The sequence below is a fragment of the Falco punctatus genome (assembly GCF_963210335.1).
Source record: "Falco punctatus genome assembly, chromosome: Z".
In the NCBI taxonomy this organism is placed as follows: domain Eukaryota; kingdom Metazoa; phylum Chordata; class Aves; order Falconiformes; family Falconidae; genus Falco; species Falco punctatus.
The window spans coordinates 45,743,766-45,757,599 of record NC_137586.1 but is presented as its reverse complement, the minus strand read 5'-3'; the positions used below and the strand labels follow the sequence as shown (position 1 = coordinate 45,757,599).

The following is a 13,834-nucleotide window of genomic DNA, read 5'->3' as shown; positions in this document are numbered from 1 at the left end:
TCCAGAGTAATTCTGCACTCCAGTGTTCAGAAAAATAAAACCTCTGAACCTAGCATTTCTGACAGTTCAGACATTACTAAAAGAACTACCAGGTCTGCTGCAAGAAAAAACAGTTAAAAAAGGTGAGAGTTACCCTCTTTACAGATCCAGTAACTGTTTTCTAGGCAAATACTTTGAAATGGCATATCAATTGCTGATGGCAGCTTTTGCCACAGTTTCAACTCCTTCTCCTAGCAATGGGAAATGAGAAAGAATTTTATGGTTTATGTCATGTACTGAAAATATCTAGAACCTTATTAAATCTTGTGTTGTTTATGTTGCTCAGCCTTTCAGCTTTGAGAATTTTATATGGTAAATCCTAATATGAGTTAGAATTACTGAAGGTGAGGGATTTTGGTAAGAAAAATCCCTTTCTTTACCAAACCTCTGCCTGTAATAAAGGACGGAAAAGTTGTTCACAGCATTAAGTCAAATATTAGTCAGTACATGAAGTAAAATCTAAGAGGAATTTGATGCACAACTGAAATGCAGTAGTAGAGGGGAATTGTATAAAGTGCATGGTATATGGGTATAAGATTTGGCACTGAGAGTGTGGCTGATAATCTGAACTGAACCTGTTTGGTAAAGCTCAATGAAATTTTAAATTCAGATAGATTTATGCAGGACTGAAAGTGCTTTTTGGCCCAGAAGCCTATGGCCATACTGCTGCTACATTTCTTTGTGTATGCATGTGTCTGTGCCCCTCTGGCAGCTCTCCAGATCATTATCAAAGATAAGCCTGAAAGATTTGCTTAAAACAATTCCAAGCAATTTCCAGTGGTTACAGTTCACCAGTTTGTCTTGTGCTTATAGTGGAAAGCTTTTGAATGGGTCTGTTGGGTGCTGAAGAGACTGAATTTTGTTGGGAAGATTAAAAGGTGGCAGATAACATAACAAGTAGTTACGTAGTTTGATTTATAAAGATTGCTGAAAATTCCAGGGGGTTGTGCAGCTTTTTCCTCACAGAGCTTTTCTTTGCCCTTCCTTGTCCTGTTATCTTGAAGGTAACAGAATTTATGAAAAATTCACTCTTATCAGAAACAGTCATTAACAGCAGACTGCAGAAGAATGGCTGCAGAAGCATGGCCTTAGAATCTCTGAAGATCTGCACAGTCCAGGCCTGGTATTAGAATAGGCCTGTAACCAGAATTGTACTCAAGTTGCTGTGCTGAAGATAACAAGAAAGGTGGCCTGGAGCTGTTCTTGAATCCTGAGACCAAGTAATTACGTTGTGCCAACAGGCCGTGGCTGTTACAAGCTACAGCTGCTGGGAAAGCAGGTGCAGGGCCAAGAAGGATAGGGACCGGAATGGGAAAATAGGGAGTAACAAACTACAAGGCTGAAGCACAGCAACACAGTTAGCTACATGGGTAGAATGCTTATTTTAGTCATGATAATTAGGGGTGCGAGAACCGCGCACGTTTAGAGACTACTAACCAATTATATTTCTGCTTTACAAATATGCATGTGTATCGGTTCTATATAAGTAGTGTTAGAAACTAATAAAGTTGAGCAAGATGCATAACTCATATTGAGCGTCTTCTTGACTCCGGCGAACCCTTCTTCCAGCAGAAGACTGCAGTAAATTCTAGTCGAGAATTCTTAGCAGTAGCTGTAGGAACTATGTTTTGATTAATGTAAGAATATGTTAAAAAATAATCTCTTTTTCCTGAAATGCATATTTTACTAAAAAACTGAAGTATTTCTCAGGGTTTTCCTGTTTGGTTGGTTGGGCTTTCCTTCATTTTGCGTCATTTTCACCATGTTGGATGGATTCTGCCTGCTGTTTTTATTCTTCATGCCTCTCCCAGTTTTAAGCTCCTTGCAACACTTGGAAGTATGTGCACGTGTAATTGAACAGAGATTTTCAGACCCTGGAGAAAACAACTCCAAGTTGATGTTTTTCCTGTGTGAGATGAGAATACTTATCCCTAGGAGGAAACAACACCCCTAAAATAGAATTCTTAGAAGATTTCAGTTATTTTGAAAGAAATCCTTTAGGTGTATTGCCAGATTTATGACTCTGAGGACCAAGGATCGGGTTGAACTCAAACTTCATAAAATACTTCATATTTCAAGGGATTTTTTCTGAAGCCTCTACCCCAAATATTTCATTCCTTATTCTGTTTTGTTTCTTCTAACTCTTGAGTCAAAGAATTTAAGTCATTTTGTGCTGCATCCAGTAATCAAGTTTGTCCTAAACAGGTATGTCACAGTTCTGGAGTTCTTAATTATTGTGTCATCTGAGAGGGAGGGCAGATTGGGTGTTCATCCCTTTAAAGGGTATTTTGGTATGACTGTATAACTTCATGGACTTAGAATGCAGTACCTTGTTGTTAATCTTGTAGGTGTCCTTTATTTTTCCCGTGTTTGGTAAAACCTTGCTCTCTTCTTCTTTTAAGCATCCCTTTGGGTTTTTTAAATCTCTTTTAAATTTAATTTCTTGAAGTCTCTGCAGTTTGCATTACCTCGTAGTGCTTATATTGACTGACCTCTTCCAGATCAAGTGGATTTTAGGGTAGAGGAGAATATTATCACAAAATTGAGATCATGCCCTAACCAATATGTCTTTGTGAAGACCTCGTTGCCTTCTCTGAACTTTCAACATTTATGTGTAGCCTTACCCTCTCATTTTCTTGTTTGATATGTTCCAGTGGAAACATCTTACACTGTTTTTACATAAATCTCATTTGTTGATGCTTTAGGTCCATTCTTACTGTGGATTAATCACATTTGCAAAACATCTTAACACAGTGTAATCTGCAGAGCTGAGTAACTGATTTACCATTTTATCCTTCAGACTGTTAGAGACACTAGCATAGAATGCCTCCAGAGTGATTTTCAGCCAAAACAGTCATTTACAGCTAAAACACTCTATTCTGGCTTTGCAGAGAGAATTAAGGGAATTTCAGTCCTATTCATAACACTCGCTGCATTTCCTTTACAGAACATCTCTAGGTGTCAGCTGCCATCTACAAAGGACTGGTGCTGGTGGACACAGCACATCGTATCTTGTGATGGAAATAGCACTGTCATTGAATTACAAGAAATCGTATTGCTAGAGCATTATCCACGGTCTCTTCTGTGGATGCCCCTTGTTTCTGTAGTTAAGACATCTTCCTTGTAAATTTGCCAGTTACTGAGACATTCGTGTTTGTATTTTAGCAAGGTGCATACATCAGATCCAACCCAACTGAATCATAGTAAGACACAAATGAAACAATCTTTTCTGTGTTACTACACATAACGGAATTAGGATTATGTGTATAGTAAGTAGTTGATTAGAAACTAAATCTTGAGTGGTGAAGGAATTTTGGTAGGTAGAGGTGCTTAAGGGAATACAGGTCAGGTTATTAAAAAAATAAAAATTGAGAGTGTGGTGGAAAATGTATCAAAAGTGTATTGTATAAATTCTTTTACTTCTAACCAGAGAGGTAGATCACACAAACTAACAAAGAGGAATACGCTTTAAAAATCTCCTGTGCTTTTGCTTTGCTGGGAATTGTAAAGCACCCTTTTGCACCCGTGTTCAAACACTGAAAACTACCTGCAGCATTTCAGAGCTTGTCTATATGTAATCTAAATCTAGCTTAAAAAAAATTCTTTACTATTCTTTCTACTTTTCCAACAGTATGATATCGCAGAGGGAGAGAAAGAAAAGGAATGCTTTACAGCAAATGCGCTTAATGAAATTATGGTACTTTGAATCTGTTGCTTTTCTGTATGGACGGAACCTTTCTTCATATTGTCTGTGATCAGACCAGTCCGTGCTTTCTTTACAGCCAATATTGCTGTTGTTAAATGCAGTGACTTTTATCTTCTGTTTCTTTCTTTGAAGTATTGTTTGCTCATTTTACCTTCCCAGAAATATTTGCTTGAAATACATACTGAGTACATATTTAACTTTTTTTCTCAAATATGTTTTATTTCAGCAGCCAATCCGTCCCAAGGACTAGAACAGTATTGCATTAATTTTCAAATAAGCAACCAGTGGTGAAAAGGATATTCAGGAATGAAGGGGATGCGACTAGAGGGGATTATGCAATTCAAAGAAGATTACTTTGGCTTCATTTTTCAGCAAAAGTGAAACAAAAGAATCTCTTCCATATGTGCAGAATAAAATGAACTGTCAACGTGCTTTGTAGACACTTCCCTGATGTGCTAACACTTCCTGAAACAAAACCAACAAAAATCTGTGTACATTCAGACTCAGGTGTAAATATGTAAGCTCTCTATTATAAAGAGGGCTTGCTAGTATGTATGATGCATGTGTATAAATTGTGATGGCAATCACTTAGCTGCTGACCACTAGAAATGAAAAGACAGTGGGAGCTTTTAAATATTTAAATCTGTGTTGTCCGTTCAGACTGGGCTCAAGTCTGCACTTGAGACTGAAAATCAAATCACAAAAGCTTTTTTCTTATAGTATTGGTACTGTCCTGTGTTAATTGGCTGTTCTTTCTTATTTTATATGAAGTTTTTTATGAAGCAGCAGTATTGACTACATGAAGCAACTATTGTCCACCAAAGAGTGCTTTATTTTCAAAGGTTGTGTGGTTCGTTTATTTTGAAAAAATGTAACTATAAGCAATTAACTTAGTTTTATCAGTAATAGATTTTTAGTTGTTCACAACCAATGGCTCTTCTAGCTAGTTGTAATTGCTTTAAGTCTGTGATTTTGAGGGGAGGGAAAAACAGCTTACCATTTAAAGCAGTGCTGTCATACTGAAATGTCATTACTGTTTCTTTTCCTATCTTCAAGCCTTTTATATGAAACTTTAGATTACCATATCTAAAAGGTAAGAATTTTTCCTGGGTTTTATTGGTACAGTTGATAACACGCAGATGTCGCAGGTTTTTGCCTTTGAGACACCTAGTGAGTGCAGCACACAAAAAAGGGAAAATAAGCTTGCTGTACAACTGCAATTGGTAGTGGAACTGAAGGCAGGTATAGTTTTTAACATCTAATTAACACTTCAAAACCTACAGCTTACCTCTGTCTGATACTGCAATTTTCATCCACTACAAGACTGTCTTCAAACACTGGCAGCGTTTTATCCCTACCACTTCTCACATTATGAAATCTCAAAGTTGTCTTTGCAGTGATGTACCCTTGTCTGCCAACTGAAGTTTATAGCTGCATATCCCTCAGATGAGGAGTGTTACCACATAGCCTTAAATATCATACAGTTATCTGTTGATTGACTCTCACAGTAGAAAGGACAAGAAATGGAGAGATCTGAAATGTTAGCAGTGGGATAACTGAAGTTTTTAAAGGTTGATTACCTCTGCAAGGGAGAGAATTTTCTTTTCATGAGTGTAAATGGGCAGGTTCAGTGACTAGTTTCAACCTACATGTTTTAAATTAAGGTTAAGCTTTCTGTTAGGCTGGTCATTTTTGAATGCCGATATGAATAACCACACATCGGCTTGAAAACATTTTGTGGCAAGATCACCTTGAATTGGAGGGGAAGCAGGATGGGAAGTCTAAGTAAGCTTCGGGGAGGATGCATAAGTTTGGATACTCAAAATTTGCAAATACAAATAAAAAGAAAACAGAAGAGGCTTGTGTGATGCAAAATAAAGGACCATTGAGGCTCATACCTGATTATTTTTTGTTTTCCTCTTAAATCTTCACCCTCACCACCAGTTTTTTATGGGTGAAAAGCACCTAAAAGAGGGGAACTGAATTCACCCTGATACAGTGATTACATTTTTTTTTCCTTAGTATGTCACTTGCCCAAAAGATGAACTACAGGTAACCACAATAGTAGGTATATTGTGCAAATATGAATCTCTGTTTGTTCTTGAAGTAAATTCTTACTTGGAAGGCAGAAGAGATGAAACTAGTGAAGTGAGAGGGTGAGTCAAGAAAGATACAGTAATACTGTGTTTGTCTTTGCCCTTCTCTCAGCTGAGCTGCTTCTTTTAGCATCTTTGTTTTTAACCTAATCAGTCTATTTCACAGCCCTTCCAAACTCCAAAATGGAATTTGCCTTTTCTAAAGTAACCAGCAGAGCCATTAGCACTTTCAGGTTCCTAAGAAGTAAGTTTTGGTGAAACAAGTGCACAAACACACACAATAGCAACTGTAGCTAAACCAAAACTGCATGTTAGGCATGAGTGTGTTTCAGGGTACTCTTTCCACCACCCAGTATCTTAGGGAGAAACACATAAATGTCAAAGGGATTTTACATTTGAACTCTCCAAACAGCCTTATATGGAAAATTAACTCATTACCTCATTGTGTCCCACCTAACTGTATTGCTTCACTTGTTCTTCTGAATTTTTAGTACTTTGCCTAGCATTTTTATTATACCGTACCAAAGCTGTCTTAAGTAAGCGTGAAGAGTGGCCATGGGTGAGAGAGTCCTTGGTTTTTAAATCTTTGTTTAATTATGTGCCAAAATGGAATGTGTGGCAGCAGCTGCATCACTGCTGTACCACAGAGCAGCTGAAGGAAGTTATTTCTGCTGTCATCAATTAGGAGTTTTTCCTTAGAAATTCTTTTCCCTATTTAAAATGCACAACAGATGGATTCACCCTTGATCTCTTACTCAAAAGTATGCAACATACTCAAAAGCTGTAATATCTAGGGTCAAATTGCTGGCTTCTGTTACAGCATCAAAAAGTGAACTTGGATGGTAATTCAGACCTTGTCTTTTTGCCCCAGTAAAACAGAGGAAGTGCTGTTGACTTAAATAAGATTTGTAGAGACTTGTGCATTAAAATGGAAAAAGAGAAAAATGTGATGTTCACCAGTTTGTTGCACTGCAGTTTTTATATTAATGGTTTGCAGATTGTCTTGCATAAACTTGTGTACAGACTATCAAGATCTTAAATTTCTTGACTAATCAGTACTGTTCATCCTGATTATTTTTAAATTGTGTATTTCTAATCATATTTTTTTAACTTGGATTGACAGAGTGGGAGTTTATTTTGCTGAAGGTATTTTTAAGATAAAGCTTCATATTATCTTGTAATTTTAAGTAGTTCAATATGCATTTGTGTCTCATTTGAAAATACTGCATATTGTATTTGATTTTATACAAAATACTGAATAGTGAGAATTGCAAACATGAACTGTGGAAAATTAAAAGTAATAATCCGAAGTTTGGTTTTGTCACTTTTATTTCCAGCATTCTAAAAAAGTTCGGCATACATCCATCATATCTGTATCACATCGGTTTATACGTGCTCTGAAAAATAATGTGAGAATCTCAGCTGCCTGAAAACCTTTAATTAAAGCACAAATCTTTAAAACACATACTTCTCCAATTTTAAAAATAGAGACCGTCTGGCTCTGCGTTTCAGGGGACTCACTTTGGAAAACAGTAGTATTTAAATTGTTGGGATACTGTTACCCAGTAGAAAACTTGGAGAAGATAGAACAATGGGGTTTAGTTAATTTGTGTCCTTTCTTTATGATCAGTACTCATTTTCGGAAATGAGCATCATATTAAATACAATCTAATTTGGTACTGACTGTGAAAGTGAAGGTTTCTCAAAAGTAAAAATAAATTTTCAGAAACACTTCTTTTTGTGTAAGAGTTGATGGTGGTCTAGTTTAGACTTACAAATAACAAAACAACAGCAAAAAGTATTGACCAACTCAAATACTTCTGATCACCCTTACCTTACCTACATTAGAAAATGCAGAATTTGCACACCTGAAGCAGAGACTGTTTGACAAGTAAACTTTCTTGTTCAAAAGATACATTTTTATGGTTAGAAAATCCGTGTTCATCTGTTGTAAGGTGATCCTTTCTAAAATTACATTAATGTTGAAATGACATTTTCCTGACAACCTAACTCCCTGCTGAAAAGTGAGGGTTTTGTCTGTGAAAACACTGGTTTATGCATGTGATGTCTGGACGAAAACAGTTAAGCCCTGTGATACCATTAGTGATTTAAGGAGTACTGGCACTGGGCAGGAGAGGGCAGAGGACTAAAAAAAAAAATCTTTCAGAGAACAGCCGGAGCGGTGGCCCAGGTCAAATCCATTTGCAAGTGTGTGCACTGTGAGAATAACCTGTATAGTATTTGAGTAAGTTTGATTTGGCTCTATTTTAGCCTCCTTCGCGTTACAGTTTCTACATAGCATGTGTAGGAGTGGATAAAAATACACTGTAGCCAAATGGATGCGCTGTTTAGAAATACTCAAAGCTGGTGTTAAAATACCTGTTTTAAACCTAACTACAAGTATTTTGAGAGAGATATGCTTGCTTTCTCTTGCAGTTGTGTTTTGTCTGTTGGTTTCACTTGGGTGTAACTGACTAGCAAGCCCCAAAATAGAATAAGGCTGAGAGGAGATGGGCAAGGGTGATTGTGCTTGTGAAGCTCAGGGAGTGATGCAGGCTGTGGTGGACCACAGCAGTTGCCAAGCAGATGAATTTATCTCAACACAAGAGGACTAGAGGGTGGCTTTTGTTTTAGGTGAATATCAACAGCTGAGTGGATCAGCTGGTGGTGTAAATGTTTCTGCCCAAGTGCTTTGGAGAGAGTGAAGATGTCCCTGAACTGGACAGAGCAGCATGGGGAGAGTGAATATACAGAGTATAAGCACCAGGGAACTGCCAAAAGCATTTTGAACAGAACAGTCGGTGTGAGCTGGCATCAACCCTCCTGTTTGTTGTCAGGGACTGGGGACACCCTGTGGGGTGACAGGATTATCATAGGGTCCAGTAATGGGAATCACACTGGTACTGTGATTGAACGATGTATTGCAATTGCAACATGTACTGCAATTGCTATATTTTGCGAAGTATAGCTTACATTTATGTTGTGTCATTATGCTTTATATCACTCTAAATCAGAAATGTGTGACATCAACCATCTTCAAGTAAGTAAATCTGGTATTAAGCATAACACCTTCCATCCACAGGGTCTTTCCAAGAACCTGGTCCAAGTGCTGGACTGTGACAAGAGGGACTAGAGGGCATCTATAAAGTCTGTCCTTTAAACAGCTCCGCTCCTTGACCATGTCCTTGCTATGAGACTCTGTCCCAGTCCACAGGGTGGCTAAAGAATATGTGGCAAAACGAAAGGGCCAAGCAGCAGATGCTGTTTTTCATCCCTCAGCCCTGCACGCACTGGCCCTGCTGCGCAGCAGCAGATAAAAAGCAGTTCGGTGTCACTAGCACCTCTGACTCCCTGCTCTTCCAACTGTGTCAGTTGCTGCAGACCAGTTATGCCACAAACAGGATAAAATGGTAAATCCCAAACTCCTTGACAGGGAGCAGACAGGCGATGACACTTGGCAGCAGCTGTTAGTAATGCAAGAAAATGCAAAGTGATTGCTGCCAGTAGCAGGAAGGTGGGCACTACGCACATGCCGAAGCAGACTGTTTCTCACCATTGTGAGCTTGCTTTTACCTCCATCAGTGCTTTGATGCCATTCTCTTAAGGTGACTGGGTAGTCCCTTGGTTTTCTACTCAGCAGAAGTCAGCCATCTCATTACCCCTCCTTCAAACACAGTCTCTCTCCAGACCCGTTTGTGTTTCTTCCCAAGTTTCAGTTCTGCCATTGTTGTCGATTTGTTAAAGAGTTGAGATCAATTGGTTTTATTGGTTTGATTATCTGATTTTATAGAGTTATTTTATAGAATAGAAATATAGGAGGATAAAAATATATGTTGAAGAAAGTTATGATTATTTAGTAAAAGTAGTTATGAGACCCTTTGTACATTTTGTACTAAGGCCAGAAGAATGGGTTGGAATCATTGTTGAAGCTTAAGTAATCATTTAGGGTTTGAAAGGTTTCTTTGTATCTAACTAGTCTTCTGTATATAGAAAGTATATTGAGATGTCAGAATGTAGGATTAATGGGAACTGGGGAGAGTCGACTGGAACAGCTTGTAGTTACCTGCCAAGAAACTGTGAACTTTAGTAAAAGGTAATTCCGGCAGGGGGAGATCGAGACCACCGACTCATATACCACTGACCCAAATCGTACCCCAGACCCATTTCTAGACCTTTCTACGCTTTACTGCGCAGAATCGGATATAGGAGGAGAGTATGTAAATGATTTATGGGAAATGTTATGATTATGCATGAATATTTAATGAATATGTATGAATAAGTTCTATATATGGTGTCTGATTTTGAGACCTGGTGTGCGTTGATCGTGAGAGGACTCGCTCACGCACCCGGCCGTCAATAAAGAAGTGTCTGCTTATCTACATCACATTGGTGTCGATAAGTTCTTCATTCCGAGATTTCGGTAACAGTTTGGTGACCCAGATGGGACCTCGCTGAAGGAGACCAGAGGAGTCGGGGACCTGATCGGTTCCAGCCGGCACCGAGGATTTCTCGGGGATACCCATCGATCCCCGATCCGTAAGGCTCTTCGCGACGTTCCCTGGATTTTGGTAAGACACTTCTTTTTTCTAATTGTAGTAAGTGGGTGAGAGTCCCACTAAAGTAAGTAAGTAAGTGCACTAGAGAAAGTGGGGGGGAGTCCCACTATAATAAGTGTATGGTAAGGAGTGGGTTAGAGTCCCACCAGTGGGTTGGAGTCCCACTGAGTAAGTCTGCCTGTCAGATGCAGTGAAAGGCCTGCGCAGGGTAGGACTAGGAGTCTGCCTGTCAGACGCGGTGAAAGCTGCGCAGGGTTGGACTAAAAGGATCCTTGTGGAAGTGGAAGCCTAGGCGTCTGCCCGTAAGACATAAGCGAAAGCTATTGCAGGGTTGGACAAAAGTGTAGACAAGAGAAACTATATGCTATAGTGTTCTCTAAGGTAGTGCCTCTAACAAAAATTTAGAAGAAGTTTTTGTGTTTGTGGTTTTGTGTTTGTGTATTAAGAAGAAAATTAAGAGGTATAATATTGTGTTATATGTTTGTTTAAAGTAACTGTTGGAAAGTGTGAGTGTGGCTGTAAGGGTGAGACATGCAATTGAGCACGAAAGCGAGTGTGGAGTGTGGATCCGCGGATCGGAGTGACAGAGTTGAATAATTGTGTATTGTACTGTGAGTAATTATACCATGGCATCTAAGTTAACTCGGTTGTTTAAAAGTAAAAGCATGGGTAATCTTGCTGTAAATGACAAAATCTCGAAAAATTATTTGTTGGGATGTTTATTGGCACATTGGGGAAATTTACAGGATGATCTGCAAAAGAGTCAGATGGTTGAGTATTGTAATAATTTGAGTATTGTAATAATTGGTGGCCTTTGTATATATTGGATGATCAGGAAAAGTGGCCCATGAAGGGACACTGAATTATAATATTATTTTGTAGTTAATGTTGTATTGTAAAAGAAAAGGGAAATGGAATAAAATGCCAGATGTGGATTTGTTTTTTTAATTTAAGACAAAGAAAGGATTGGCAGGATGAATGTAAGCTAACTATTAGAGATAATTTGGTAATGGCTATAACTTCTGATAATAAGAAAGTGGAAAAAAAATGTTGTTTAAATTGTGAGGTTGGGAGTGGATACAGGAGTGACATTTTTTTATTAAATACCTGTAAAGGAAAAACTGGAACAAAAACAGGCCATTCCTGCAACCCCTGGATTTGAAATTTGGAAATAAGATAATTACACATGAATTTTTGTATGTACCAGAATGTCCGATACCCTTGTTAGGAAGAGATTTGTTATCCAAATTAAATGCACAGATTGTTTTTGACGAAGGAGAACTTTTCTTGAAAATACCTGAGTCAAAAACGGGAGAAATCCTGATGATACAAGAAAAGGTAAAGGAACAAGAAATTCCACCGGAGGTGGATTTGGCAGTGATCCCTACTGTATGGGAAACAGATATTCCTGGTAAATCGAAACTAGCAGAGCCTGTTAAAATAGATTTGAAGGAAGGTGTAGGAACAGTGAGAATTAAACAATATCCAATTAAACCGGAAGTGAGATAGGAATTAAAGAAGTTGATTGATAAATTTTTGGAGTATAAAATTTTGGAAGAATGTGAATCTGAGTATAATACTCCTATTTTACCAGTCAGAAAACCATCGGGTGAATATAGGTTGGTACAAGATTTGAGAGCAGTAAATCAAATAGTTAAGGATATTTATCCTGTGGTAGCAAACCCTTATACACTGTTAACAGCATTGAGGGAGAATTATCAGTGGTTTACAGTGCTTGATTTAAAAGATGTTTTCTTTTGTATACCTTTGGAAAAGGAAACCAGAAAACTGTTTGCTTTTGAATGGGAAAATCCTCAAACCGGGTGAAAGATGCAGCTGACATGGACTAGATTACCCCAAGGATTTAAAAACAGTCCAACTATTTTTGGAAATCATTTAGCTAAGGAATTTGAAATCTGGAAACAGGACAAACCAAGACCTGGATATTTATTTTTATAATATGTGGATGATATATTGATTGTTATAAAAGAAAGATTTATTTGTATACAGGTGACTATTGTCCTTTTGAATTTCCTGGGACTAAATGGGTATAAGGAATCCAGGAAGAAAGCCCAAATAGCCTGCCAGACTGTGATATATCTCGGCTTTGAGATTTTAAAAGGACAACGACAATTAGGAAAAAATTGCAAAGAAGCTATTTGTGGTATACCTGAGCCGAGAAATATTCATGAACTCAGAGCATTTCTGGGAATGACTGGGTGGTGTCGCCTTTGGATCATGAACTATGGGCTAATAGCTAAACCGCTGTACGAGGCCCAGAAGAACTCTCCCTTTGTATGGGGCCCACAACAGCAAAAGGCTTTTGTAGAATTGAAACGTGCCTTAATGTCTGCACCTGCTTTGGGACTGCCGGATCTAACCAAAGATTTCCAGTTGTTTGTTCATGAAAGGCAACACCTGGCACTGGGAGTACTAACCCAGAAGATGGGAAGCTGGAAACGACCAGTCGGATACTTCTCTAAACAACTGGACACAGTGAGTTAAGGGTGGCCAAACTGCCTTCGAGCAGTGGCAGCAACAGTAATGCTCATACAAGAAGCTCGGAAATTGACTTTGGGAAGAACAATAACAGTCTATGTTCCACACATGGTGATAACTGTCCTAGAACAGAAGGGGGGACATTGGCTGTCCCCCAGCCGAATGATGAAGTACCAGGTGGTATTGACTGAACAGGATGATGTGATTCTAAAGACAACTAACCTGGTAAATCCTGCAGTGTTTTTAAGTTCCATACAGGAAAAAGGACGACTGGAACATGATTGCTTGGCTACCATCGAGTATGTTTATTCCAGTCGTGAAGATCTGAAGGATGTGCCGTTGGAGAGACCAGACTGGGAACTGTATACTGATGGAAGCAGCTTTATGGAACAAGGAGTCCGATATGCCGGATATGCGGTAACAACAGAGACTACAGTTATAGAAGCAGGAGCATTGGCTAGTACCACATCAGCCCAAAAGGCAGAACTCATCGCTTTAATTCGAGCCTTAGAATTAAGCAAAGACAAGAAAGTAAATATCTGGACTGATTCAAAATATGCCTTTGGGGTAGTGCATGTCCATGGAGCCTTGTGGAAAGAGAGAGGGTTATTGTCCTCTCAAGGATCAAACATTAAGCATCAAACAGAAATTTTGCAATTATTGCAAGTAGTTCAAAAACCAGATCAAGTAGCAATCATGCACTGTAAAGCACATCAAATTGGAAATATAAAAATAATAATTGGAAATAATTTAGCTGATAAAACAGCCAAGAAGGTAGCAAAGAGACAAACATCGCAAATGGCAATAATTTCTTCTAAAACAATAACCCTTCCTAGGGAAAAACCGAGATATTTAGAGGAAGATGACAAATTAGATCAGTTATTAAATGCTAAGAAAAACTTAGCTGGATGGTGGATAACTCCTAATGGACAGGTAAT

The 13,834-nt window shown here is 38.5% G+C and overlaps 1 protein-coding gene across 7 annotated transcripts in view; it reads left to right on the top strand.

The window, feature by feature from the left end:
- The window catches only part of CDC14B (cell division cycle 14B), a 63,507-nt gene that overhangs the window by 42,079 nt on the left and 7,594 nt on the right, over positions 1–13,834 (top strand). For 3 of the 7 annotated variants that reach the window (XM_080373231.1, XM_080373229.1, XM_080373233.1), the window contains one exon: positions 6–122. Coding sequence is in view for 3 of the 7 variants with exons in the window: in XM_080373227.1 (XP_080229353.1) it covers positions 6–117 (112 nt within the window). In the remaining 4 variants the exon portion in view is untranslated. Of the gene's footprint in view, positions 1–5; positions 123–3,971; positions 9,551–13,834 lie in introns of those variants that run through there. The other 4 variants (XM_080373224.1, XM_080373226.1, XM_080373227.1 and 1 more) reach the window with 3 other exon arrangements.